The sequence below is a fragment of the Ipomoea triloba genome, chromosome 11 (genome assembly GCF_003576645.1).
Source record: "Ipomoea triloba cultivar NCNSP0323 chromosome 11, ASM357664v1".
Classification (NCBI taxonomy): domain Eukaryota; kingdom Viridiplantae; phylum Streptophyta; class Magnoliopsida; order Solanales; family Convolvulaceae; genus Ipomoea; species Ipomoea triloba.
In genome coordinates this window covers 1,201,935-1,228,857 of record NC_044926.1, presented here as the reverse complement: position 1 = coordinate 1,228,857, position 26,923 = coordinate 1,201,935, and the positions used below count along the sequence as shown (strand labels likewise).

The 26,923-nt window shown below is 38.9% G+C and overlaps 7 protein-coding genes across 11 annotated transcripts; 4 read left to right on the top strand and 3 right to left on the bottom strand.

The window, feature by feature from the left end:
* The first annotated feature begins 612 nt into the window (after window positions 1-612).
* On the top strand, window positions 613-1,734 carry LOC115997293 (uncharacterized protein At5g39865-like). Its single transcript, XM_031236825.1, has one exon. The coding sequence runs from the start codon at window positions 777-779 to the stop codon at window positions 1,563-1,565; it is 789 nt and encodes a 262-aa protein (XP_031092685.1). The 5' UTR covers window positions 613-776; the 3' UTR covers window positions 1,566-1,734.
* Window positions 1,735-3,243: 1,509 nt separating this feature from the next.
* LOC115997290 (uridine 5'-monophosphate synthase) lies at window positions 3,244-6,232 on the top strand. The gene is made up of 7 exons (XM_031236821.1): window positions 3,244-3,849; window positions 4,174-4,513; window positions 4,737-4,820; window positions 5,180-5,262; window positions 5,355-5,442; window positions 5,520-5,771; window positions 5,884-6,232. Exons 1-7 carry the CDS (start codon window positions 3,371-3,373, stop codon window positions 6,010-6,012), a joined length of 1,455 nt encoding a protein of 484 aa, XP_031092681.1. The 5' UTR covers window positions 3,244-3,370; the 3' UTR covers window positions 6,013-6,232.
* Window positions 6,233-6,284: 52 nt separating this feature from the next.
* Window positions 6,285-9,123, bottom strand: LOC115997292 (E3 ubiquitin-protein ligase DIS1). Of its 2 annotated transcripts, none has more exons than XM_031236823.1 (4): window positions 8,615-9,123; window positions 7,652-7,887; window positions 7,022-7,408; window positions 6,285-6,807 (listed from the first exon to the last, which is right to left on the bottom strand). In XM_031236823.1, the coding sequence occupies exons 2-4, from the start codon at window positions 7,862-7,864 to the stop codon at window positions 6,487-6,489; spliced, it is 921 nt and encodes a 306-aa protein (XP_031092683.1). In that variant the 5' UTR covers window positions 7,865-7,887; window positions 8,615-9,123; the 3' UTR covers window positions 6,285-6,486. The 2 variants fall into 2 exon arrangements, with proteins under 2 accessions (XP_031092683.1, XP_031092684.1); XM_031236824.1 differs by lacking the exon at window positions 8,615-9,123 and adding an exon at window positions 8,430-8,596.
* Window positions 9,124-10,133: 1,010 nt separating this feature from the next.
* On the top strand, window positions 10,134-13,389 carry LOC115997291 (translation initiation factor eIF-2B subunit beta). Its single transcript, XM_031236822.1, has 9 exons — window positions 10,134-10,369; window positions 10,459-10,613; window positions 10,994-11,281; window positions 11,623-11,752; window positions 12,022-12,129; window positions 12,249-12,351; window positions 12,439-12,564; window positions 12,705-12,898; window positions 12,982-13,389. The coding sequence occupies exons 1-9, from the start codon at window positions 10,320-10,322 to the stop codon at window positions 13,070-13,072; spliced, it is 1,245 nt and encodes a 414-aa protein (XP_031092682.1). The 5' UTR covers window positions 10,134-10,319; the 3' UTR covers window positions 13,073-13,389.
* A 519-nt stretch (window positions 13,390-13,908) lies between these two features.
* On the top strand, window positions 13,909-15,684 carry LOC115996568 (pentatricopeptide repeat-containing protein At1g77405). Its single transcript, XM_031235851.1, has one exon. The coding sequence runs from the start codon at window positions 14,016-14,018 to the stop codon at window positions 15,336-15,338; it is 1,323 nt and encodes a 440-aa protein (XP_031091711.1). The 5' UTR covers window positions 13,909-14,015; the 3' UTR covers window positions 15,339-15,684.
* Window positions 15,685-15,741: 57 nt separating this feature from the next.
* On the bottom strand, window positions 15,742-18,208 carry LOC115996569 (F-box protein SKIP5). The gene is made up of 5 exons (XM_031235852.1): window positions 17,934-18,208; window positions 17,414-17,558; window positions 17,246-17,324; window positions 16,436-16,494; window positions 15,742-16,331 (listed from the first exon to the last, which is right to left on the bottom strand). Exons 1-5 carry the CDS (start codon window positions 18,109-18,111, stop codon window positions 15,938-15,940), a joined length of 855 nt encoding a protein of 284 aa, XP_031091712.1. The 5' UTR covers window positions 18,112-18,208; the 3' UTR covers window positions 15,742-15,937.
* Window positions 18,209-18,866: 658 nt separating this feature from the next.
* Window positions 18,867-25,077, bottom strand: LOC115996567 (protein LNK2-like). 4 transcript variants are annotated; one of them, XM_031235849.1, is made up of 9 exons: window positions 24,744-25,077; window positions 22,464-22,815; window positions 22,255-22,384; window positions 21,386-21,686; window positions 21,154-21,243; window positions 20,085-20,780; window positions 19,853-20,001; window positions 19,327-19,716; window positions 18,867-19,249 (listed from the first exon to the last, which is right to left on the bottom strand). In XM_031235849.1, the coding sequence occupies exons 1-8, from the start codon at window positions 24,846-24,848 to the stop codon at window positions 19,356-19,358; spliced, it is 2,184 nt and encodes a 727-aa protein (XP_031091709.1). In that variant the 5' UTR covers window positions 24,849-25,077; the 3' UTR covers window positions 18,867-19,249; window positions 19,327-19,355. The 4 variants fall into 4 exon arrangements, with proteins under 4 accessions (XP_031091709.1, XP_031091708.1, XP_031091707.1 ...); XM_031235848.1 differs by having other exon boundaries at window positions 18,867-19,229; XM_031235847.1 differs by having other exon boundaries at window positions 18,867-19,716.
* Between the last annotated feature and the right edge of the window lie 1,846 nt (window positions 25,078-26,923).

Below are 26,923 nucleotides of genomic sequence, written 5' to 3'. Positions count from 1 at the left end.
GACAATATACACTCAAATTGTTCTGTTTCATTTTATATACACTGTTGTTTACTTTCAACACAAGTACAGCTTCATTTTGATATAACTACATTTTTATTTGATAATATAAAAACAAATGTAAGACAGTATCATTTGAGATAAACTGTAGTTTCATTTACATATCTCCATTAAGACTTGACGACAGTCGTAAAGTAAAAAAAACGGTGTCGTTTTTGAACCATGGTCCACGTTATAACAATTGCACTTTAACACCCTTATTTTGTTATGATACCGATAAGTACCCATATCCACACTATTTTTTTTATTTTTTTTGGTGAAACCCATATCCACACTATTGATACTTTATTAACATAAAAAGAAAATAGAAAATTGTTTCTTTAAAACTTATAGACAATATTAAAATTTTATGATATCTTACTGAAAATAAAAATAGATATATATGGGTGTTGTTACGTTGTATGTATATGAGCCTAATCACGGACCAAAACAATAACGGCTTTTCCTTTTCCCGCAACCGAATAATAATTTTCGAATTTTTATTTTCTTTTTACGGCTTTCTTTCCCCAGAATAACACGAACAAAACCATCTTTCTTCTTCGCCTTCTCATTTCACCTTTCTTCATAATCGTATCTTGCGATTCTCTCCGTGCAATAGGCTCCGTATATTCCACCGTCGCCGCCGCCGTCGCCGTCGTCTCCGTAATCTGACATCCTGCCGTCGTGATCGTGCGGGGAACGGTTGAGTTTGTGGTTTTTAAGAGGAATTGTGCAATTTGATGGCTTGGAGGGAGAATGAGTTTCATAAGAATCCGAAGATGAAGAGCGGATCGTATTTCAATCGGTCGATGACGGTGTACCATGGCCGGACCACCTCGCCTGACGCATTTGGCTTTGGTAAGAAGCCTCCGGTGGAACGGATGGGATCCATCAAGCATCTGAACACCTTCGAGTCTATGGTGTCCGTGGCCGGGAATTCGTTCTCGGGGAAGGTGAAGAAGCTCTGCTCGATCTTCGACTCGCAGAAATTTGCGCGCGGATTGTGGCAATCGCTGTCTCCGACCTCGAAATCCTCGGTTTCGGAATTCGGCGATTCTCTGCTCCGGCTGCCGGGAACGGAGGACAGAGTGGTGGTGTACTTCACGAGCCTCCGCGGAATCCGCCGGACGTTCGAGGATTGCTACACCGCGAGGATGATCCTCAAGGGATTCCGAGTGGACGTGGACGAACGCGACGTTTCCATGGACAATGCGTACAAGATGGAGCTGCAGAACGTATTAGGGCAAAAGAGCGTGCCTCTGCCTCAGATTTTCATCAAAGGAAAGCACATCGGCGGCGCCGAAGTGATCAAGCAATTAAACGAAGTCGGCGAGCTCCCCAAATTGCTCCGCGGACTCCCCACCCGACCTCCCGGCTACGTCTGCGAAGGCTGCGGCGATGTACGCTTCGTTCCTTGCACGCACTGCGACGGCAGCAGGAAATTCTTCGACGAGGACGACGGACAGGTGAGAAGGTGCCCCGTCTGCAACGAGAACGGCCTAATTCGCTGCGATTACTGCTGTGATTGACTACTGCATAAAATTTGGAGATGGATTAAGGTATCTCACTCATGGTGAGATACTAAAGGTTTTAGTATATATGTGTATATTTCTTGTGAAGGTTGCATCTGCAGGATCCTCTGTGCAGCTTATGGCCATTTCAAAACTCCATTGAAGATAATAAATCACAGTTTTTTAATGCTTACTTTGTATATATATATATTCATTATTTTTTCTGCTGTATATATTGTTACTACTCTGATTTTCTTCTGATGACTATAATGAAGTTCTGTCTGCTACCTGATGATCTCTGTCTGCCTTTACAAGATTTGGATTGTTTTTACAATTGCCTGTAGAATTGTGTCCATTGTGGCAATGCAGAAGGCTAAAGATAACAGGTATCTCAGAATGTGTATTTGCAGAGAGGAGGTTCAGGGTAGTTGTTGCATTGGGGGATAAGTTGATATGAGGGTTGCTAATGCAACTGTAAAGGCTGGGGATGTATGTGTAGATCTAGCTTGTCAAAGCTGATTTCTGTCACACCATCATTTCATGGCCTATGAAGTAATGAAAATATTACTTGGACTCAGAAGTTATATTCACTACTTTTACTCCTCACACAAAAGTTTGATGTTGACACTTTCCTTGGGACCCCACTGAATGAAGATAACCTTATCATATCTTGCCTCGTCAGAGAATAAGAGTGATAGAGTAGAAAATAGAAGTCCATGTAGTAGAACTCCTGAAATATTATATGCTTTGCATCACTGTACTTGTTTCATTCTGAAGCTTGTATTGGTACATTTTGGTAAGATTTCGACATGTATATGAGCAGCAGATTTAATAATTTACGTGGACAACTCCAACTGAATTGATTAAATAGTCCGCTTAACGTCGAAATTCAACTTTAGGAGCTGCATATTGTTATTGTTATTATTATTATTATTCTTTTTCTTTTTATTTTAATTCGAGCTGGTTAGCAGTGAACTACTTAAGCCAGCTCTTTGTTCGGTTAGGTTTGGACTTATTATGGGATTTCTTCATGTTGTGTCTCCATTGATGAATGCTAGTCATAGCCCAATTTAATTTAACATGTAGTAATGTGATATTTTGATTAATTAATTGTCACATTTGATTCACTCTTTCAAATATCATCCCGAGTGTATCCACGATTTACTCTGTTTCGTTATGATGTTTTAGGACTTCCCCAATAAGGGAGATTTTATATGATTATTGCAAGTGGGAGTGCATAAGTGGAGGAGAGAGATGTAAGATAGATAAGAAGTGAGAGTATTGCAAAAGCTAGATTTTTATTTTTTATTTTTTAGAATTTGTGGGTCCCACTAAAACAAAAAACAACTCTTTTCAAACGCATTAGCTTCACTTTGTGTATTACACGGCCCGTTGGGCCCATTTAATTGCAATTTTTTAATTTTATATATTAGTTTTTCTTTTATTTTTTTCGTTTTTTCTTCCCTCTCATATTTTCATTCTTAATTACACCTGCAAAATTTTCACACTATTGAGATGCTGTTATAAAGTTCTTAATTTTCAAAAAGAATAAAAATTGTGTTTGCAAAAAAAAAGAAGAAGAATAAATTGTCACATAAATGGAATTACTCAATAGTTCAAACAGTTTTTTCCACTAATAACAACCCCTAGTAGTGGCCTACAGGAATAATCTTTTTTCCTTAGTTTTAGGTTCTCTTTTAATGTCCGCCGCACTGCTACTACAAAAAGCAAAAGCACACTCGCTGCTTCTCTCACTATAAACTGCGCCTGTTGATGACTCTCTCTGCTTAAGCTCTGAAGCTCAGGAAGGAGAAGAAGAAGAGATGTCGTCGTTTTCATCATCAGTTTCCGCACAGGCTATGGAGTCTCTGATTCTCCAGCTCCACGACATCTCCGCCGTCAAGTTCGGCGAGTTCAAGCTCAAATCCGGCATCCTTTCCCCCATCTACATCGACCTCCGCCTCATCGTCTCTTATCCTTCGCTCCTCCGCCAGATTTCGCAGACGCTCACCGCCATCATCCCTGCCTCCGCCTCCGCCTATGACCTCGTCTGCGGCGTTCCGTACACCGCCCTTCCCATCGCCACCTGTATTTCCACAGAGAACAATGTTCCTATGCTCATGCGCCGTAAGGAGGTCAAGGACTACGGTACCGCCAAGGCGATTGAAGGCGCCTTCAGCTCCGGCCAGGTCTGCCTCATCATCGAGGACCTCGTCACCAGCGGCGCCTCCGTTCTCGAGACCGCCGCGCCTCTCCGCGCCGCTGGCCTCAAGGTTACCGACGCAGTCGTCATGATTGACAGGTCTCCTCTCGGCTCTCGCTCGCTGTTCTATTGTTTTTCAAACTAGCTGATCACTGATTAATTATTGTATGTAGATATGCCTGTGTGTTACGTGCTTATTTGGCGTTTTTGGTATATAATTGAGAAATGCATCACTGTTTCAACTAAGTCTAATACAGCATAATGAATTCCTTCAATGTTCATTTTGATTGACAAATTATTTTGTTTTTGGATTGGAACTAATTTGGACAGGGAACTAAGTCTAATACAGCATAATGAATTTCTTCAATTTTTCACTTTGATTGACAAATTATTTTGTTTTTGGATTGGAACTAATTTTGATAGGGAACAAGGAGGTAGGGAGAATTTGGCTGAGAATGGAATTAGGCTGCATGCCATGGTGAAGTTGACTGAGATGGTGAGGATATTGAAGGAGAAAGGAAGAGTGTCAGAGGAGACTGAGAAAATGGTGATGAAGTTCTTGGAGGAGAACAGGAAAGTGGCTGTACCAGTGCCAAAGGTAGAGACAAAGGTTAAGGCCAGGGTGCCATTTGGGGAGAGGGCTAAGATAGCGAAAAACCCTACAGGGAAGAGGCTATTTGAGATAATGGTGCAGAAGGAAACTAACTTGTGTTTGTCTGCTGATGTCTCTACTGCAGCTGCATTGCTTGATATTGCTGAAAAGGTGAGAAAATAAAATGGAATGAGTTTTCGAAAGAAAAAAAAAATGGGAGTGTTTAATTTTAGAAGTTAATTTGTATAGATTTTCATGAAAAGCAGAAAAGTGGTTTGTTCTTTGCCTGCTCAGTTATTGGCTGGTATTCGTCAGTTCATATTTCTGATTTATAATGTTATTTTAGTTCTTGTCACGGTGGAAATATTTTGAATGTCATCTCATCTTTTCTCAGGTTGGGCCAGAAATTTGCATGTTGAAAACCCATGTTGACATATTGCCAGATTTCACCCCAGATTTTGGTTCTAAACTTCGATCTGTAAGTTGGATTAGATAATGTAGTAGTGTTGATTATTATTTACTGAATCTCCATGATTCAACTCCATCATGTGTACTACATAACTTGAAGATGCTCATTAATTTTGTTAAATGTTTTCTTTTGGTGTATGCAAACTTATTCATGACTGCAGGTTGTATTAATAGATCTTAGGATTTATAATGTGGGTCCTTGAATTGTATTTCAACCTGTGGCTTCTATTTTTCCCTTGCTCAAGATTCTTAAAGATGATGGGATCCCTTTATAAATATCATATCCCGTCTAGTGAATTTTGTTGCTTGTAAATCCATCATGTAGAGATTTATTTACTGAACATATTATTGAATATTTTACCTATGTAGATTGCAGAAAAGCATAATTTCTTAATCTTTGAAGATCGCAAGTTTGCTGACATTGGCAACACAGTCACGATGCAATATGAAGGGTGAGAGAATAAATTTCTCTGTAGTGTGTCTTAAGCTTCTCCTGTTCCCTTCAACAATTTATGCCTGAACGGTTTAACTGTATTCTTTGTAGTGGTATCTTCCGTATATTGGATTGGGCAGACATAGTAAACGCCCATATTATCCCTGGTCCAGGAATAGTGGATGGGCTGAAACTAAAGGTTACTTTCTTCTATACATATATATTTTTTGCTCGTTTCAGAATTCATATCTGATTTGTGCCTTATGCTGATCATAGGGTTTGCCCCGTGGTAGAGGCCTACTGCTGCTCGCTGAAATGAGTTCCGCTGGTAATCTTGCAAAGGGAGATTATACAGCTGCAGCTGCAAAAATTGCTGAGGATCATTCAGATTTTGTGATTGGCTTCATCTCTGTCAATCCTGCATCATGGCCCAGTCCTGGAAATCCAGGTTTGATTCACGCAACTCCTGGTGTGCAGCTCGTGAAAGGTGGAGATTCTCTTGGCCAGCAATACAACACCCCGCATTCTGTAAGTCTATGCACCCGCCTTAGAATTTAATGAATTTCAACAATGATCATGTCGTATATATTGCTTCCTCGCACTAATGAAATGCGGATATGATCCTTGCTTTTCGTTTCAGGTCATTTCTGAGCGAGGCAGCGACATAATAATCGTTGGTCGTGGGATCATAAAGGCCGCCAACCCCTTAGAGGCAGCTCGTGAATACAGGCTCCAAGGATGGGATGCATATTTGTCTAACTGTAAATGAGAATGGATATGCTGCTGTCTTAACCTATCCTTTTCTTCCTTATTTCTTGTCTTGATTCTCAAGTGTCAGTTGCCTAACCTTTGAAGCCATCTTTGAATAAATTTAGAAAACCAGACATGTAATATTATTACCATTTGGTTTGATGTCAAATGGAGGATTTTCTATACAATTTAATGAATGAATGATCTATGAAATTAGATGCATTTTTGGGTTTTTTCCAGTTTGAATCTTCATCAAAAGAAACACATTTAGTCCCAAGGGCATTCAAGCACTTGAATCATAACTGAGTAAATTCAAACACTATATTGCTTAACCAGGCAGCTTGGGCTGTCATGTATTTTGTGGACAAGCAAACAGAATTTGCTTCTGAAAGTTCAAAAAATACAAGACCAGAAAGTTTCATTGAGCAACAAATGAACAAATTCTATCCTAGGATTGAAAGCATTTGTCTAGATTCTAGAGATGACACAATCACTACTGTTCTTTCCATATCCTACCGGTGACTCTGAGCTTCAATTCTTTGCGATCTCCACCGGAGAAGAAGAGGGCCATGTTGCGTTGAATGATGAGGCCATCGAAACTGTCACGAACCTTCCGGTGACTGTCCCTTATACTTCTCGGCACGCCTTGCCAAACCATCTTTCTCCCGTTCCCTCCAACCTCGAGACTATAGCTATAGTTTTTAGCCTCGTTGTCATCTCCCATGAACCTCAAGAATGCTATGTAAACTGGCGCCATCCCTAACTGAAATGCTTCAAAATGCAGACAGAAGTACTGCCCAAAGCAACTGAAAACCTGACAAGTAATAGCGCATAAATCATTTCAGAAATCGAACAAAATAAAAAAGCTTAAGTAGGCTCTAGTCTATGTCTCAAACTGTGTAGGGTACACACGTGGTTATGTTAGGCCAATTATCAAAGTTATCACTGCATCTTACTTTTAAGATATGTTTCTACCGCTTGAACCATAACCTAAAGAGAATCAATTGAAACAGGAAAACAATGTTTACCGTGAGCATCCACGTGGCATTCTCAACCTCGTGTGGATTTGATTTGACATAGCGATGGTTGAAAGTACTCCCGGCGTGCATATCAACCTTGTGGTCATCTTTCAAGTGATTTACCAAGTAGGGAGTGTCACCAATCACCGAACATTCTGATCCTGCATAGGGACAATTATAGGGTCTGAACGCACATTGGGACTCGTGCTTCAGCTTGCTATAATACGGATAGATTCCCACGCACCCAAAGCTCTGATATTTACAGGGGAGCTCAAGAGAAGCAGCAACCTTCTCCAAAGCGAGACATCTAATATTGCCAAGCTCATGCCTGCAAGTTGGGCAGCGGTTGTGTACCCTAGGTTTGCATCCCGAACATAACGTATGACCATTGGAACACTAAAAAAGAATAGAAGATTTACGGCATTAATGTTGGAGGAAAAGAATGGAAGCAGCAAAAATAAAGAACACAAGGGCATTCTATCACGTAGAAGATGTCAAGATAATGATGAAAACGAAAATATTTCCCAGTAACAAACAATAGTTTCAAGAACCAGCTTCCTTTTGTATTTCAAATATAATCGTTTAGGATTCATAAGTTAGTAATAAATCAAAATGGAAACTCCAAAAAGAAATACGTGCCTGATGAATCGGTGGATACATAGCATTTAGGCACACTGGGCATTCCAATAGCTCACGCACACTACTAGAGACTGCTGTATTAGGCTTTAAAGAATTCGGGGTGGTCTCATTAACATGTTCCCCCACATCCATCATGTCTTTAGTTTGTGGAGGAGAATCAATGACCTCAGAGTTACTTCGCAAGTCATCGAAATAAAGACTTCCAGTTGCCATAGCTAATATGAGAGTGGTCGGTCCTGCACATACCACCCCCGTATCAGTCAAATGCAACAATATAATCGCTCATCTTGAGAGCTAGCTATTGAGATCCCCCTAGACGTTTAAACGAAAGAACAGAAATGTGACACTGAACATGACAACATTAATATGAAAGACTATCTATTCTGACCAAAAAAAATCAAGAAACCAACACTTATAGGCAAATTAAGACATCCGTTTTACTTCACCATTTGTAGCATTTTGCAAACAGCAAACTATTCTCCTATCAACCCAAAAAAAAAAAGCAAATTTTTTTTCCTGTTTCATAGGTGAGAATCAATTTTAGTGTACCTAAGAGCTTAAATTTCCAGTTTCTATGAGGAAAAGTAAACAAAATACAGAGCTTCAAGGAGAATATGTTGAGCAGTTTCTATCAATCAGGTCTCCACTCCCTCCAAATCCTCAGTCTAATAGAAAGATCAAAGAATCAAAGCAGGCAACACAAATAAATCACAAAACCAAAACTACCCATTACCAAATTTTGTCAAAAATAGCCATAAAACAGTGAGTGAAATCATACCAAGATTCAAAATACACAGACAGCAGATCTACACCACTCAGTTACCATCACCAATTAGAGACAAAACCAGCATTCAATAAGATCATCCCCAAATATCCCAACACAAAAAAGTTCCAATCTTTAGTTGAGAAATCAGAAATGGTCCACCTTCAACCATTGGAACAAGGAGAATAAGGGGAAACTACCTGATATTCAACTGGTAGGTGGGTAGTGGGTAGGGTGGGTGAGTTCGTTCTCAATAACCCATCATCAAAACAGAAAAGAAACCCTAAAAAAACAACACCCTTGGAGCTATATCAGCACATCCAATCTCCTTTGAACTCCAAACAAAAATCAAAACAGAAATGCCTCAACAATAATAAGCAAGCATAACAATCAAGGAGGAAGAAAAGATGGTGGCAATGAAGAATATGATTTTTGTTGTGGCGCTGTACGGTTGCGAGGATAAGTATTGAAAGAAGAGAGAAATGGGGGATTTCAATTTTCAAACTAAAGCCGTTAGGAGAGAGAGAGAGGAGAGGAGAGTGGAGCCATGGGGTTCTCGAGTGAATACAAAAATGCATCCAATTTGAAGAAAACAAAGCAGGATGGGAGCCGGGTTGGGGCCCCACTGGTTTGAATGGAAAAACTGAGGGCAACAAACGGCGATTAGACACCACCGTCCGCCGCGGTGGCCGCCAAATGGGTTTGGTTAAAGGGAAACAGACACTATGCTGTCGTCATTTCATCCAATTTTGCATAAACAAACTCATACATTCACCATATTCATGTGCTTACTATTTTAATGCATTTAAATATCTTTGATTTCAAGTAGTTTGGTTGACATGAATAGTCGTGCATTCTTTCAGTGCAAATGAAGATGAGTCTTCTATAGTTAAGATCTATTCATAATATTTTTTGGTGTTCTAACCTAGAAATGTAAACAAGTCGAGCCAAGTTCGATGAATAATAGGTGAATTCGAGCTCAAACTAGAAATTTGAAACTCGAGCTCTGCTCGGTTACAAAAAGAGTCCGCTCGAGCTTGATGTTGATCGAGCTCAAGACGAGCTTTGACCGAGTGGCTCGACTCATATATATATATATCGATGAGCCACGAGCCTCGATTCGATTGTGAAATAAGCCAGTTCGGGTACGATTCAGTTCGAAATTGACCAAGCGACTCAGTTCATTTACACTCTTAAATCTAACTTACTGGTCAAAATCGAACTCATGACCTTTAAGTACCCCACCCACTTTATTTCATGATTTAAAATATAATATATTTAACATTAAAATAAAATGTATGTGATATCCTTTCATTAAAAAATGTATGTGATATTACGATTGATACAACTTATAAACACAAATTAATTGAAAATTTCATAAAATAGTTATTACAAAAATAAATATTACAAGATAAGTTTTAACAATTACATGGCAAATATATGGTGATCATAAATTCGATACATACTTCAATTTTAGCCAAACTTATCATCTCTTAACTCAAATAGTCTTGAAATAGGTGACCGATTGAATGAGCACTACTCTCGTGTCTAAAAATCACTAATTTAATTTTTAAATATGATTTATTATTTACATTTCTTGTGTAATTTGTGATGCATAAACCCTAAATTAACCCGAATAATTTGAAACCGATCTTAAAGAGGCCCGGTCCGAGCTTACCACTACGGGCCTACTGCAAAACCCAACGTTAACCCGAATTCAATCTGAATGACCCGCAAAACAACCCATTTGACAGTGAAATTAGCTTCCATTGCAAAGGCAAGAGTTTTACTCGACAAAACCCCAGCGAGAAGAGCTCACGGCGCGAATACACAGCAAGGTAGAGACGACGACGACGCGAGCAAATTAGATTCCGATTCCAAGTTCACTCAGTCATTCCCGCTACCATGCCGGACGTTGCCCTAGTTAACGACTTCATCATCAAGCTGAAGAAACGGTATCGATTTCTCTGCTTTTTCCGCGATTCTTCCATGAATTATATTGTTAATGTTCATCCCTAGCCTTTACTCGTTTCTGTGATAACAGTAAAATTGAAGGATCCAAAGCAACCGCCAAGCTCACGGCGGAGCTGCTTCGCTCCTTCATTTCACAGCAGAGGCTTCCGCATACTAACCAGGCCGGAGCTCTCATCGATGCCGTTAACGCTGTCGGGGAGAAATTAATTGCTGCCAATCCCGTAGGTATGCACTAACTTGTTTTTATCTTCTGCACTTGGTATAGAAAATTTAGTAGTTACTGAGTATAAATTGCTTGTTGTTTATAATGGTTTGTCTTCTGGTTGTGCACTTTTAACTGAAAGATTATGCCAGATATTGCAATATCATATGTTTAAAGATTGTATATTAGTAGTAGCTTCATGTAAGCTTACATTGAATTTCACATTTGATGATAAGGAAGGAAATGTGGCATGAACATAGTAAGTTTGTTTAAAAAATGTGTTGACTTAGAAAAGGTTCATGTGTCATTCTGTCTGGACCTTGTCTTGTATTTCTCATTGATCTTCTCTTATCCACTTTTTGAGTTTAAGTTTTTTTGAGGATATATTGTAATCTAAATGCAGAACTTGCTGTTGGTAACATTGTGAGGCGCGTTTTACATATTATTAGGGAGGAGGATGCATCCCTAACTACTGCTGCTATTGGCGGGTTAAGTATATCTGCTGGAAGTGATGATGAAGATGAAAGGGAGAATGACGATCATCCAGTTTTATCTGCTGCTGCTGTGGCTGCTGCTGCCAGGAGCACATTGAGGGCACCTTCCCTGCAGACTCTCCTTGAGGATTTGCCACACTCAACAGCTGTTCCTCATACATCTTCTTCCGGAGGAGATTCTGAAGGAAAAAGTAAATGTAAGCTTTGAAGTCATCTTTAGTCACTGAAATGCTTTCTAACCAAAACATCTTTCTTATCAACCCACAGTGACTTATCCCAAAAAAAGTAAAGCCTATGAACGGATGAACCAACAATGATTAAAAAGGGATCTTTATTTTTATAGTTTCTACAAGATTAGAATTTTGTTGCTGCTGCCAATGTCTACTGCATGTTGGTGTTTGAGAATGTGTAAGCACTTTATAGTATTCAACTATTGATCAATTGTAGGGTATGGAACTTAGATCATTGATGTAATTTTGGACTTTTGGTAATTCTATAGTTTCACAAGCTGCATGGTAATTTTGTGTTTACTTGACAGCTGCTGATAAGAACTCGCAGACTCGGAAACTGAAGCATAATGTCATTGAGGCTGTTAATGAACTTATCCAAGATATAACCACTTGTCATGAACAGATTGCAGAACAGGCAGTGGAGCATATACATCATAAGTATCTTTCTAACTATTCTTTGTTATTGCTACATTAACTCCTACAATGTTTCATATTGCTAGTTAGCATGATCTGCTGTCTTGGTATACAATAAGTTACCTAGCCTATAGCTTACCTGGCTTTTGTTGTTGACAACAATGTCAATGTGCAATCTGGCACTATTGGTTAACATCAACAACTACTTATTGTCATTATTATTATTATATTAATTTCTTGTTTGCACACATAATTTCAAACCCTCATGGCCAATCCTTTCTCCTCTTTTTCAGTGAGGTAATCTTGACTTTAGGCAGCTCAAGAACAGTAATGGAATTTCTATGTGCTGCAAAGGAAAAGAAAAGGTCTTTCCGAGTTTTTGTTGCGGAGGGTGCACCAAGGTTGTTAAAGCAGCTTATCAGTTATTATTGAAGGGCCATAACACAGCTTTAATTTCAACTAGTTATTCCCAGTTTATTTTTCATCAACTAATTGCTTTTTATCTCCTTGGCTAATTAAGATATCAGGGGCATGCTCTTGCAAAAGACTTGGTTGCAAGGGGGCTGCAGACCACTGTCATTACAGATTCTGCTGTTTTTGCAATGATTTCTAGAGTGAATATGGTATGGCACTGCAATTCCTCGTAATAACCAAGTTGGCTCTCATCCCAATATCCTCCTTGGCTAAATTTGAACATTTCTTGCTTGAAGGTTATAGTAGGAGCTCATGCTGTCATGGCCAACGGGGGAGTTATAGCACCAGTAGGGATGAATATGGTGGCCCTAGCAGCCCAAAGGCATGCTGTTCCTTTTGTTGTACTTGCAGGCGTTCACAAGGTATTTTGCACCAGTGGAGCTCTAATTCTCCTTCAATCTCTTTAGGGAACAAAATAGACCAACTCCCATTAACCTCGCTATCCATAATACAATATTACACTACACAGAACATGACCTAACTCCACTTCCCTAAATGACAGTTGTGTCCTCTCTATCCACACAATCCCGAAGTGTTGCTAAACGAGCTGAAGTCCCCAGCTGAGCTGTTGGATTTCGGAGAATTCTCAGATTGTCTGGATTTCGGGAGTGGCTCTGGTTCCCCACTTTTACAAGTTGTCAATCCTGCATTCGACTACGTGCCACCAAATCTAGTCAGTTTGTTCATAACAGACACGTAAGTTATCCTAACCCATTGTGCTTACCCGTGGATTGTCCAATGTATGGCATACTAATAAACCACTGTGCGGTTATTTACAGAGGTGGGCATAATCCTTCATACATTTACCGTCTCATTGCTGACTATTACTCTGCCGATGACTTGGTGGTGCAACAAAGAGCAGCGTCTTAATGGTGTATTTTCTTTCTGTTATCCTACGCACCCTGGGTACCATGATAATCTTTTATGTGTTTCAGTGCCCCTTTCACTGACCACATTTTGATTTCAACACTTTCTGCTTGATTTTCAACAATTTTTTTCTTGTGGGTAATAGATCAATGAAGCATATGCGAATACCATTCTGGCCTGCAGGGTTCATATTATAGTACTAGACTAGATACACATGGTTTTTGGGTATGTAGCTATTATTGATGAAGTAGAATGGTACTACTGATTGGCCTTGATTATGAATTCAAACACCATTAATTTTTATTTTTATTGTTGGGTGACACGGTTAATCCACAACCACTATATGAGGAGGATATGCACTGGATAAATCATGCATTGTGATTCTAGTCGGCAAAAACAAGGGTAAATCAATTTTGTCCATAATTGATCGTCTCAAACCAAACAAAACTTCGATCAGCTGATGACTTCTTGCCTCGATTAATCATAAATCATAATCATACCATGCTTGTATGTCCATAATTGATTGTCTCAAACCAAACTTCTTGCCTCGATCAATCATAAACCATAATCATATCATGCTTGTATGTCTCACTGAAAAGCTCGGGGTTATGCTTACGCTCATCACACAACCTTGCATAACTGCACTCGTTAAATTTCTATAGCCATTTTTGTTTAAATTCATTCATCAAAGAAAATGTTACTTGTACTCTCTAATTCTACTTTCACTTAAACATAAAACTTTGATGTAAACATTTTGTTTAGGACAAATAGAATAGAATACGTATAGTATAACTTATCAATGTTGCCCATAGCCAATAGCCATTTTTGTTTAAATTCAATGAATCCAAATGCAGATAGATGGTTGAGTATTCTGCAATATGCAGTGGCCTTTATAATTTATATGGAGGAGTTGCCTCAGTAAAGACGATGAAGTTGTGTGAGACTCATGTTCTCATCAAGATCACTCTACCGTTCTTTCTCCCAAACCGCCGTCGCAGATCAAATCTTAGCCGCGATCATTCAAAACCGGCCGTTAAACGCCATCCTCCGGGCTTCAACACCTGCTTGGAGTGTGGAAACGGTTTCTGAGGTTCTACGCTCCATCCCCAGATTCCTTTTCCAGTCACCGAGGTCCATTGGCCGCCAGGAGGGCTTCCGCCATCGCTCCCCTCTGAAACAAAGAAATCTCAGAGAAGAATCCGACAAGGCTCGCCGTGGAAAACTCGTTCTCGGTCCGGCGGCTTACAGGGACCCCGAGAAAGTGCAGCTAGGGCTGGAGAAAGCATTGGAATTTTTCGATTGGGTTGAAACCAGTTGCGGTTTTACTCACAATGAGCTCACTTGCAGAGAGATGGGTGTTGTTCTTGCGAAAGGTGGAGGTAGATTGAAACTCCTCCTGGATTTCCTCAAGAAAATGTCGAAAAGAGGGCTTGTCACCACACCGACCATTACCTGTTTGATAAAAGTCCTAGGAGAGGAAGGGCTGGTTAATGAGGCACTTTTCACCTTTTACAGGATGAAACAGTTTCACTGCAGACCTGATGTCCATGCTTATAACACTGTCATATATGCCCTTTGTAGAGTTGGGAACTTCAAGAAAGCCAAGTTTTTACTGGAACAAATGGAGTTGCCAGGGTTTAGCTGCCCACCTGATACATTCACTTACACTGTTCTCATCAGTTCCTTTTGCAGATATGCCATGGAAACTGGATGCAGGAAAGCCATCAGGAGGAGAATGTGGGAAGCAAACCACATGTTTCGTCTCATGCTGTTCAAGGGATTCGTTCCCGATGTTGTGACCTACAACAGCTTGATCAGTGGGTGCTGCAAAACCTTCAGAATCGGGAGGGCGTTGGAGCTGTTAGAGGATATGGAGAAAAGGGGTTGTACCCCTAACCGGGTTACATACAATTCTTTCATTAGATATTACAGTGCAGTGAATGAGACTGATAAAGCTATGGAGATGATGAGAAGAATGCAGGAAGGGAATCATGGTGTAGCAACTAATAGTTCTTACACACCTGTAATTCATGCCCTGTGTGAGGCAGGAAGGGCAGTGGAGGCATGGGATTTGCTTGTTGAGTTGGTGCAAGGAGGATCAATTCCAAGGGAATATACTTATGCTTTGGTTTGTAAGGCATTAGAAACTGCAGGAGAAATGCAGCTCTTAGATGGCAGATTGTGTTCTAGAGTGGAAGAAGGTATACAGTGCAGAATTGAACAAGCAAAGAAAGTGAAGCCTTTGTTTAGCCGGAAAGATGTGTTGTGACATTTGTTACATAGTTTTGTGCAGTCTTTGGTGCCCAAAAGCACCATAATAATATATAGAGAAATTAGTGTTTTAGTTTGGTTTTGGTCTCTTGATTGTTAACGAGGTGGCAATTTTGATTACTTTACTCTTTTCACGAGAAAGTTTATCCAAACATAGGGAGATGGTTTAAAGTTTATCCAAACATAGGGAGATGGTTTATCCGTGGTTTGGTTCAATTTTATGTGAGAACGGTCTATTGATTGTCTTGGTCTGAAACGATCTTCTATGAGCAATTAAGACTGGTTTACTTAATCTTAAAGTCAGGTACACTTCACTTAGAAAGCAATCTAAACTAATTTACTTCCTTGTACTCTTATTGCAATCTATACAAATTTCACCCAGAATGCAGACTATCACAATGTTTTTCACTTCAATGTGTTAGTTCATGTCATGTCTTCAATCCATCAAAATATACAGTGCTTACATTTCAGTGAACGGTTTTCATGAACTTGCATTAAATTATTTCTACTAATTATACAACAATGTTAAATTACAACCAGCTTAACAAGCTAGAAGAACAGAGAAGGGGAGAAAATATGGGATAAAGAAATTTGCATCTAACCAACTACTACTTCACCAGATGGTGCTTGAGGAGTACTACTGCCATCTTGCTCTACATTGAACCAGAAGAAAAGGGATGTTCGACTATATATGACCCGGACTTGCTGCAATGTAAGTGTACCACTTGTAAGAACAGCCTTGGCACCTCCTTCAATTCGTGTTCGCAAAACTGAAACACTATCAGCGTTAGTCTTCAGTGTAGTAGGGAGGTCTCTCGGAGAACTGGCAGTGCTTACGATTGCGTAGGACAGATGGTCCAATGGGTTCGACTCACACTGAAGAATACACCCATCGATTGTCAATCTTCCACTCCGATGAAGCAAGCAGCAGCCAAGCTCTGCCCTCACAGTAAGGTTGGCTAGTTTGCATGTGGACAAGAACTCCAATGCACTGGAGAAACAAAAGAAGAAACGTGGAAACAGGTTCACAAGAGAAGACACAGACTCAATGACCCGCATGACATATTCTGCTATGTTAATGAAGATTTCGCAAACCTGTCTGAACCACGGGAGCAAGTAAGTATTGTATCATCAGGAATTTCACCTGCACCAATCTGTAGAACAAAGTTGAAGCAACAAAAGGAAAATACTATATGAACGGAAATTCCTTTCCTTTCTATTCTATATGGATCAAGATACCACTTGTTTTAGTATTATTCAACGCATTGATGGTTTACTAAATACTATCCAAACCCCTCCCTCCTAAAACAAGAAAAGTGGAGAGAGAAGAGATAAGCCTGCATTTTAGAACACTTCCATTTGTGTAGGTTATAACACATTTATCACAGATGTTTTGATACACTTCAAGCAGTTTCATGAGTTGCAAGATCAACATATATAATGAATTTGAAACAATTAATGGTGATTAGGGGGCTGTTTGATAATACCATTTAATTCATTCAATGCCTCAGGCTTGTATAGGTATAGTTGTTCCACAATGCAAAAGGGGACTACTTAACAATTTGACCATAAAATGCAATAAAAGTAATTTTTGTGATTCTATTCAGATGATACAAATTTGAAATTCCCTAACAGAAATCAAGAAGAAAAACCTTCAATAACAATGCCCAGCACATAAAGTGAGGCTTAAAAAAAAACACTGCTATGCCATGATATAGATTAAGTTCCTCAGTTATTCGCAATATAAATTTAGTTCCTGGGTTCTTAGAGAAGCAGTAGATTTGGTCCCTAAGGCTAGGGAAACAAAAACCCTAGGAAGTAGGAACCAAATTCATCACTTGGGCACTTTGCTAAGAAGTTAGGGACTAAATCTGTTTAAATCAATTACTGAAAATTCTAAATTACCAGGCACAGTGGCTTTTTAATCTGAATATTTGATACGCGATGACTTCCGCCACCAGCAATCAGAATGGTGTCCCCAGGTCTGTACAGCACTCAGCCACCAATCAGACATTAGATTGTTGTGCATATAATTCCATGGAGTAAAATACTTTCAATTGGGGTGCTGCTAACCTTGCAGAAGAGACAGCTGTCTCAATGTTTGGGAAAACCCCAGGTAGAGATAAATCTCTCACGGAACGGTCAACGCGCAGCCAAAGCCGAGGGTGACATGCCAGGAAACGCCATCTGTGGCAAACCAGTGCGGTGTTATACCGATCTGCAAACTCAGCAGCAATTTGTGACAGAAATGATATGCATCTACATTATGAGGTCAGACTAAGTACACACAGTTACTCTATATCCATAGAGTCAAATACAGGAAAGTACCGACACCTCTACTCTAGGGTTTCAAAATTAGGTATTGAGACCGAACGCAAATGTAAATTAACTACACAATTTGAGCATTAAACAAATCATAGTCCATCAAAATAGAGATAGTAAGTGGATTTGCGTAGCTCACTAGCTCAAATGCTCAATTGACGATAATTAAGAGATGAAAACTTCAAAGCTTGTGGTTAACAAAAATTAATGGAAATTGGTGCTTTTCGAGAGTGTGCAGGCATGGAAATGGAGAATTAGTATGCATAGATACCTGGAATAGGAGAAAGGAAGCTGAAGATATGCATGAGACAGCCGTCATCGAGGTTGTTAATATTATGAGGAGTGTAGCAGTAATACGGAGCCGCTTCCAGCTCCGACGCCGCCGTCGTCGGGTGGCTTTCCTTAGAAAGACGTCTCAATTTACGCCGCTCCTCAGCCAACTCCGCCATTCTTCAGAGAAACCTTCTGCCTGCGAGACCGCTGCGACGCCGATCGAGCATCGTAAGTTGCTGTTCTCTCCACGTTATCAACGTGGCGTGATTTCGTGTTCGGTTGAAGACGGTGACGAAGCCAGACAAGGCCCATTATTTGGGCCATAGTTTGAATGGACAACTATGAAGTTTGGGCCGTTTCGATAGAACCTTAACCCAATTCTATTGGTCTTTGTTCAGATTAGCAATTAACTTGGGCAATATGTTAATGGGCTTACATCTTTGAGCTTATATGAATAGTATACTGTCTTCATAAATTTTTACTCAGTGCCAATAACATTGAGTACGATTATATATGATATACTTAATAGTTATATCTTGTAACCGGTCCACCTTGCAAGGTGAACCTAATCCATTTATATATTGAATGTTTGTAATTGAAATTGTGAACATTCAGTATATATAAATTGTGTATTTTAGACTCGAGTTCAAGAGAATAATTTGCTTGATATACTTGTTGTATTAATTACTATTGATATCAATACTAAAAGCATCCAATACAACAAATAAAATTATATACATAATTGCATATAATACTATCGACACTTTATTCCAAAAAAAAAATAATACTATCGACACTGTAAATTTTTCCATCACTAATAAGTCATACACATTATACAATCAAGCAATAAATAAAGAATGCATAAAGCAAAAAGTGCAACTGGAGCAAAAATGCAGAATGGCACCGAGGGAGGGAGGAAAAGGGGGTGGAATGCTCCAAGAATTAAGGAGAGATGTTATCAACAGAAACCTTATAAGTGCACAAATTTAGTCATAGCACATACGAATGAGAGTAGAGAGCAAAAGTAACTTTGAAGGGAAAGTAGAGATACAAAGGCAGGCCTTAATTATTTGAAGTTTAGTAGTACCTTCAACATTTCAGACCTTTCCAACATTATAGAATTATCACTGGTAGTAAATATTTATTCCAAGTCTGGAGTGGATAGTTTCTGGGGAAAACAGGATTAGCACATGAATTGCAGTGCCACCAGATATAACTTGGGGGACTTCTTGCGGACATGGTATGGGGACTCCTAGTATAAATCTACAATCATCTTGAATCTGTATCCAGTTGGCTGACAAGGAAAGGATAGTTCTACATTACTAGTGAATCAGCCCGGAGATAAACAGGTGGGGACATTAACATGACATAGTGATAAAGGAAGGAATTACCCTTGTATTAGGCGGTATATAGCATTGGTTCATATGGTGGAGGGTTCGACCCCTACTACTCCGCTGTCTGCAGCTTCATTGTTTGATGCATTCTCAGAAGCCTCCAAGCAGGGGCTGTTTTGGGGTTGCTCCCCTTCAGGACAGGAACTAGGAGTTTTTACGCCATGAGGAGATATAGCATGATGACTTTCGGAACTCGGGGGCAGATTCCTCGTTGGCAAGCTCAATGAACAAGTTGCTTTGCTTTCATAGTAGAGCTTATCTGAAAGTTGTGACTCAGGCATTTCTGCAACTTTTGGTGATAGGTCCATGGGTTGATGGAAGAGCAAATGAGCAACAGTTCGGTCTATTGGATTAGTTTCAGTCTCTACATTGGGCAGTCTAGCAATCCTGTGAAGTTTCCATAAATAAATAATGAAGTGAGTACATATAGTTGCAGAACTGAGCAGAAAAATAACAATTTCTCTGGACTCACATGGATCACGGTTTTCAACTTTTCATAACAGAACTGCATTTTATCACAAACCTGTTACTATTTATTTCTTCATTGTTGGGAACCATTTCTTTGCTGCCCTTGTTTGTACTGCTTGTGTCATTAGCATGCCGCCTTTGTGCTGCACTTTGAGCCAGTCGAAACAAGCTGTCTCTGATGCAGAGTCTAATGCGGATATCCAGCTGAAGAAACACCATTCGTTTAGTAATGTGTGTGCCTGTAACAAAGAGGCTAGAAGAACTTCTAGTATCTAACATACAACAACCTTTGAGATGATGTCCTGAAGACGATAAAGCACTGATTCCTCCATTGAACGATCTTCAACTGCAATGCCAACTGTGTTGGAATCATTCTGTTCCAAAGGTGAGTTTGGGTCTAGAGTGGGAATAGTGCAAAGGCTTTCTTCAACTTCAGCATTCCCTCCTTCCGTCATAGAATGGTCTGTAGATAAGACTTGATTGCCAAACTGCTGCTGCTGCCGCTGGATTGCAAGCATTGCCCTCATCTGCTGCCGCCTCCTTAATTTTTCAATTTTCTCCTGAGGCGTCATCATCAAACTTTTTGAAGGTGCATCAGATGACTTGTTTAGAGTATTTATACTCCTAGGAGAAGCATCATAGCCTGAAGTGATAGATTGATGACAACCCTGACCAGCATGGAACTGTGTTAAAGCAGGCATGGGATACTGATTTGAAAAATCCCCAGACACAGGAGAAGCTAACATGTGGCCAGGATATTGCTTATACTGCAAAGACTGAGGTACTTGAAGATGCCTTGGCTGAGGAATGCCAACAGGTGGACAATGCTGGTTCACTGATATGTAGTGGCTATTTAGTTGGTTCATGGACGACGACCAAGATCCGCATATATCCTGCAGCTGACTGATTTGACTCTGTTCTTCTGATTTAATTCGACCTTTCAATGGTCTCTTTTGCAAGTTCTCCTGTACACATGAAATGAACTAGAGCAACACTCTGATGTTCAAAAACAAAAATTGCAATGGACATAATGGTATGCAACAGCTGCATGTATACTTTAATGTAGTATACTAGTATTTGTTTTTTTTTTTTTGGTTTGATCTTTGATGTGCTAATGTGTTACTCCGTATATGAAACCATAAAACCATAGATCAACCATAACTGCAATCACCTTTTGCAGACATGAATATGATGAACCAGGTAAATTTTGTACTTAAACCCAGTAAAAAAACTTACCAAACTAACAAGAGGGAAGGGTAAAAGAGATTCCATAATTTCTATTAATAAAAGAAGCTACTAAATGTATTAGCTCATTCTTGTAGGCATTATGCAAAGTGAAGGGGAAAAAGAAAATACCTTGCCTGTGGGTTGATTAGGTATTCCAGCCATTCCAGTGTCAAGCTGCAAACTGAATGCTGGGGGTTTCCCAACCATCTCCAAAGCTGTCTGTCAAAATCAATGCATGAGTGAGAATTGACTCTTAGATTTAGAGTGGGAAAAAAAACTGAATGGATATAGAAAAGAATGCATTTATAAGCTGGAACTTTAGAAATTTGCTTTAAAATAACAGCATATCCTTTGCTTGCACCTTTTCCTTCATAATGGGAAAATTTTTGCCTCCAGCATATGCATGTAAAGTCTCTGAAACATTTGGTGTGATATTATTCACTTCACCATAGGCTCTGGCAAAAGGCTGGTTACGGTCTAGCATGTATTCTGCTTTAGTCTCAAATTTTTCTGATGTACTTCTGAGAGCTCCTAGGCCCAAACTTGGAGAGTCAATAGACATGGGAATAGATTTATCAGGACTGCTTGTAAGATCCTTGGAAGATGGCCATAGTTCCTCGGTATTAGAAAGGCTTGTATGTCCAAATATTGGATCGTCATTGCTGCAAAATATCACTTGTGAGGATATTGGGTCAGATGAAGAACATCAAATGCAAGCTGACATAACCAAATATAGTCCATGCTCAGTTGGCACCAGATGATAAGGAAAGAAGACTCTCAAGTTGTATCATCTTCAAGTATTGTTAATATTGAAAAGCAGAAGATGGAGAATTCAAATATCATCTTACTAATTTAGTACAGCAATCATACTGTATGTAAAAGGAGAGGCCAAAGTTAAATGGCTTGATCAGTTTAATTGCATTATTCATTTTAACAGTTACTCTGTATTTCAGAAATCAAATGTATATAATTCCTATTTCGATCAAATGCTGAAAGGATTGCTGATTTGCTGATGTAGAAAATAAGATGGAATCAAGCATTACACAAGCATAGAGAAATTTCTAACAACGGTTTTTTTTATAACTCCACCTTCTACAGTTATATAAACAGGTGTTCAGTGGCCATGCAGCAGTGGTAAATGAGATCAGTACTTTATATAAGCAAAGTATAATTTGAAGAAGATTAAGGGCAAGCATTTTCCATAACAAAAATATTTAGATTCTCCATTACCTAAAGATCTTATCGAGGTCATCAAAACTTCCTATATTATCCCAACCATAATCAATAAAGTCGCTTTGCTCCCCATCCACTTGCTGCTTTTGAAAAATCTCAGAATTGATTCCTGGTTGAGCCGTCCCATCTGCTAAAAGCATCTAAAGTAAAATGAAAACAATAAAGAAATTTTGAAGTGTTTACTCTAGAAAAGAAAGATGTTGCACCTTCATGTTTGGAAATTTCTGTTACATCATTAGTTGTTTCTTTGCATGAGGAACCTTGATCCATTTTCGTAGTGTTTGATAAGGATAGGTCGGGCCACGAGTCCTTACCAAATGCCAGCGCAGGAAGAGCTTCATCCGTTGCATGTTTGGAGCTGCTTTCTAACTTAATATCAAAACCACTTTTGAGTGCAGGTTTCTTCTGATCACCCGGCTTAGCATTTGAGGCTTCAAGATCCCATTCCTCCTTGACACTATCCCCGCGTGAAGCTGGAGGTTTTCCATCACTTTCATCTGGATATGGAACTATATGATCATCACTTTCCCCAGTCTCACCCCATATTATATTTGTTAACTGATTAAAAACAAAATGAAGAATTGTTACAAATAACCATCTGTAGGTAAATATACAGAAGATAGAATGGGCATTGTCCAAATTGCTGTCTAGCACACACTAGCATGCACATGCAAAAGTACAAGCATGACAGCAGGAAAAAAAAACGTGCAGAAAACTATCATCTTATTTTTCTTTATAGCATTTAGAGGCTGAATCTTGGAATTTGGACTACAAAATTGGATTCAGATTTCAGAGCATCAGAATCAGCAGGGAATAGAGTTTTGAAAGTTTGAAGATGTAGGGAATGGAGATTTGAACATCTGAAGCCACCACCAAGGGGCCAACCAAATAACCAATAATGCAGAAGCTATATGTCTTTAGCAAGTAGTAAAATAACATGGGATAAAGAGAGAAGACAGAAAACAAGATAGATAGCATGATGGAATTATTAAAACAGCTTATAAGTCTATAAGCAATAAGAGTCTAATCACTTTGTGGCATGTTAGTCATAAGGCTTGGCTCTTCAACTAACCTGATGACTCTTGAATTCACAGAATGTGATAAATAAGCAAATCTGACAAGTATTACTTTTGTAGCATGAAGAAATGAGGAAAAATAGCTATTGCAAATGGTTGCTACAAACCGATAAACTAATATAGAGTTCTGAATGTATTTGAAAGTAGAACTTCGTATATGCAGAATAGAATAGAAAACAAGATTTCCATACTTGTGAACCATCAAGCAGAGTCTTGAGCATATTATCAAGTCAGCCACGGAGGTTATAGAAATGAAAGATCACAACTAAGCCAAGATAAAGTTTCATATTGTGAAACATCTAGCAGTCTTGGCAATACTATCAAAAGTTTCAAGTGAAGTATGCTACATGGTTTTGTCCCAGCTACACTGCATAGAACCTATGCACTATGCTCTAGTTCACTGACCAGGGCAACAAAATTGATGTAGAGTTCTATAATGTGATCTAAACTATGACCAGGGAAGATAAACCTAACTATGGATAGGAAGCAGGAACAGCAATGCATAAAAAAACATACTTGGACTAAGAAATGAGAGAAGAAAGAACCTTGACTATCCAACTTAAGTGGTACATTTCTCTTTTGAGGTACAGTTCTATGATATGATATAAACTATGACCAGGGAGGATACTCGCAAAATATGAGTAGGAAGCAGGAACTGCAATACATAAAAAACCACTTGAACTAAGAAATAAGAGAAGCCCCAACTACTATGTAGTGTGATACAGGATCGAACACAAAATAGTGAGGGCATTGATTCTATGGGCTGAAAAAGATTGAGAAATTATTAAAAAAAAAAAAAAAAAAAAAAAAAGCGGTCACAAAATCAAACCACAGTGGTGGAGACATTGATTCTTTGGGCAGGAAAAGATTGAGAAAGTATAGAGCATATACTACTTGTAAAGAATTATGACTGTTTAAAAAAAAATAAGAGAAGCAAAAAATTAGACTATCCAATTTAAATGATACAATTCTCTTTTTGAGAGCTTGAAATGCTCTCCTCAATCTGTAGCATCCATAAGCTCTCAAGTTGCATACTGTAATTCTGTAGTGAAACTGGTTTCCATTAACACCATATACAGATGTACTTATGATGACTTGCCAAATTAATCCTAAATCCTAAACTTAATTGCTACAATTCCGTTTCATAATTTTCTCCGAGAGCTAAAACATCAAATAAATATTAAATATAACAGGCTAAAAGATGGATAGTTCGCGAAACAGCCTCTGATTTTCTTCTTTCTTTTCTTTTTTTTTTTTTGGTGACTTATTTACCTTTCATCCAATCGAATCGAAACTTCGTAAGCAAAGCAAGATTTTCGCAAATGCAAAAATGTATAAAATATAAAATCTAAATAAAATAAATAAAAAAAAAAAAAGGGAGAGATAGTGCGAGAGAAAGAGGGAGAGTACCTCTTCGTCGTTCCAATCAAACATAGCTGAAAAAGAAAAAATGAAAAAAACTCCAACTCCAAAGCGACAGTCTCCGACGTAACGCTCCGGAATTAGCCTGAGCATCGCCAAATCGCGGCTGCTCAGGTCACTCCAGATACGACTCCGCTCGACTGCATCGATTCCTCAGGGATTTTACAGCAGACAATCACGGTAATTTTTCCGATAACTGTCCTCGCCGGGGATTTAGCTTGCAGAGCAGATGGCTTCTCGGATGGGCGACAACACAGAGTAGAGAGAGAAAGTGTAGAGAGAGAAACAAAGGGAGGGGACTTTGGGAGGAACGGTTTGAGAGTGGGCGTGGGTCCCAAGTCCACGTGAGGAGCGAGGTTTTGTAGTTTATGGCCTGCCATACTGCCACGTGTGAAGAAGCGTATCTAATTTGTGTGGCTGAAAGCACCAGATCTATTGCTAGGCTGTTATTGGTTTGGACAGATTCGAAATTTTTGAAAATTGAAAGGAGACCCCCTCTACTTTTGTTTACCTAATTTTCTCCCCTCATATTTTATGGTTGACCAAACACCTCTTGTGGATTTTTCACTTTAATTTTCTTCATTTTCTTGCTTAAATATTTTTGTATCCAACAAAATAAAAGAATATAAATAAAATTATATTTCATGATTGTAACCATAAAGGCAAATTAAGACTTCCCATTGCAAAAGCTAATGAATAATATATCAACCTATAAAATAAATTACTATTTTGTCAACCATATAATCATCACAGTTAACTTCTGTCAATTATCAATTTTGTTTAATCTTTTTGGAAAGTTAGGAGTATGTAGGTCAACAAATTTCATGATTAATCTTTTTCACCAGTTATTAGAGAATGAGTAATTATGGGTATTATGTTTGGGGTTCAAATTAGACGTATAGAATGACTAAGAGCAAGTGTGTAATTAATCAAAAGTTGGAGGGTGGGAAACCAAATTTCGAGAAGGGCGGTCCGGCTTGACGTCGTTTTGTGGCTAGTGTTGATTCAAGAGTCCCTTCGTAGGACCCATCAAAACACCGACTTGCAAGTTGTCAAACAACTACTAAGCACTATCCTAATACAAAGTACACCTTAATCAACTTTAAATAGGTGGGTTTGTGTTTCACATGTTTAACAAACCTATTATTCCTCCTATAGTCATATGTCATCAACAAACGTACAAAACAAATGGATTTTAAACCTGTCATGCTTTTAACTCTTATTCTATAAAAAAAATTCACAATAATCAAATCAAACATTTAACTTGTGGTCTAGTGACACTCAGTTGCACTCCCATATAGAATAAGGTGAGTTCTAGCCTCTGCTTTAGTAAGTTGAGAATTAAGGTGCTAGCAGAGATTAATCGGGTAAACCTGGACCGTAACACGATATAATGATTGAATTATGACGTCGTAAAATTTTTTGGGTCTTCTAAATGGGCCTACTGATCATTGGACTCATTTGGGCTAGTGGATACTAGTGTGATATGGGCCTATATTGTTGTTATTCCCATTTCTTAATTCTTATATTCTATTGTCTCCTCCTCTCCACTCTCCCCCTTTCCTTAGTTCCACACTCTTCACTTTCCTCCTCTTATATTCCTTATTAGTTTTGTGAGCATAAATATAATATAAACCATAAATGTGCAGTCTAACTATCAAATCAGCTTAAGCTTTTAGTTGGATGGAGCACATGCTTCAATTAGTTTCTTCGGCTCCTCCACCATTTTCCACATTAGCGGCATCATATCAGAGCAGCCAACGACACTCATTCTGTATTGTTTTCATTTTCAGACCTTACCGGTCTCTTAACAAGAATGATGGGAGAAAGTCAAGCGTCTTAGGAAACTCGATCTTGACTGTATGTTGTGGTTAATTATGAAGTCAAGGTTTCTAGATGCCTTAACACACGTGGTTCGCTTAGCTAGCTAGCTAGCTAGCTATTCTGCTGCAAATTTGAGTCTGGGGTTAATTTAATGCAGGAAGCCGTGTGGCGCCCACCTTGCCAGACAAAATTTTTGTCATTTAAACTGTATATGTGTTTGTCATTTGCGTGGATAAGGTTTGGAGATTGAGGTTTCCTTACATGGTTGTCGTTCATTTGTTGGAGGGAAATATATATATATATATATATATATATATATATATATATATATATATATATATGTG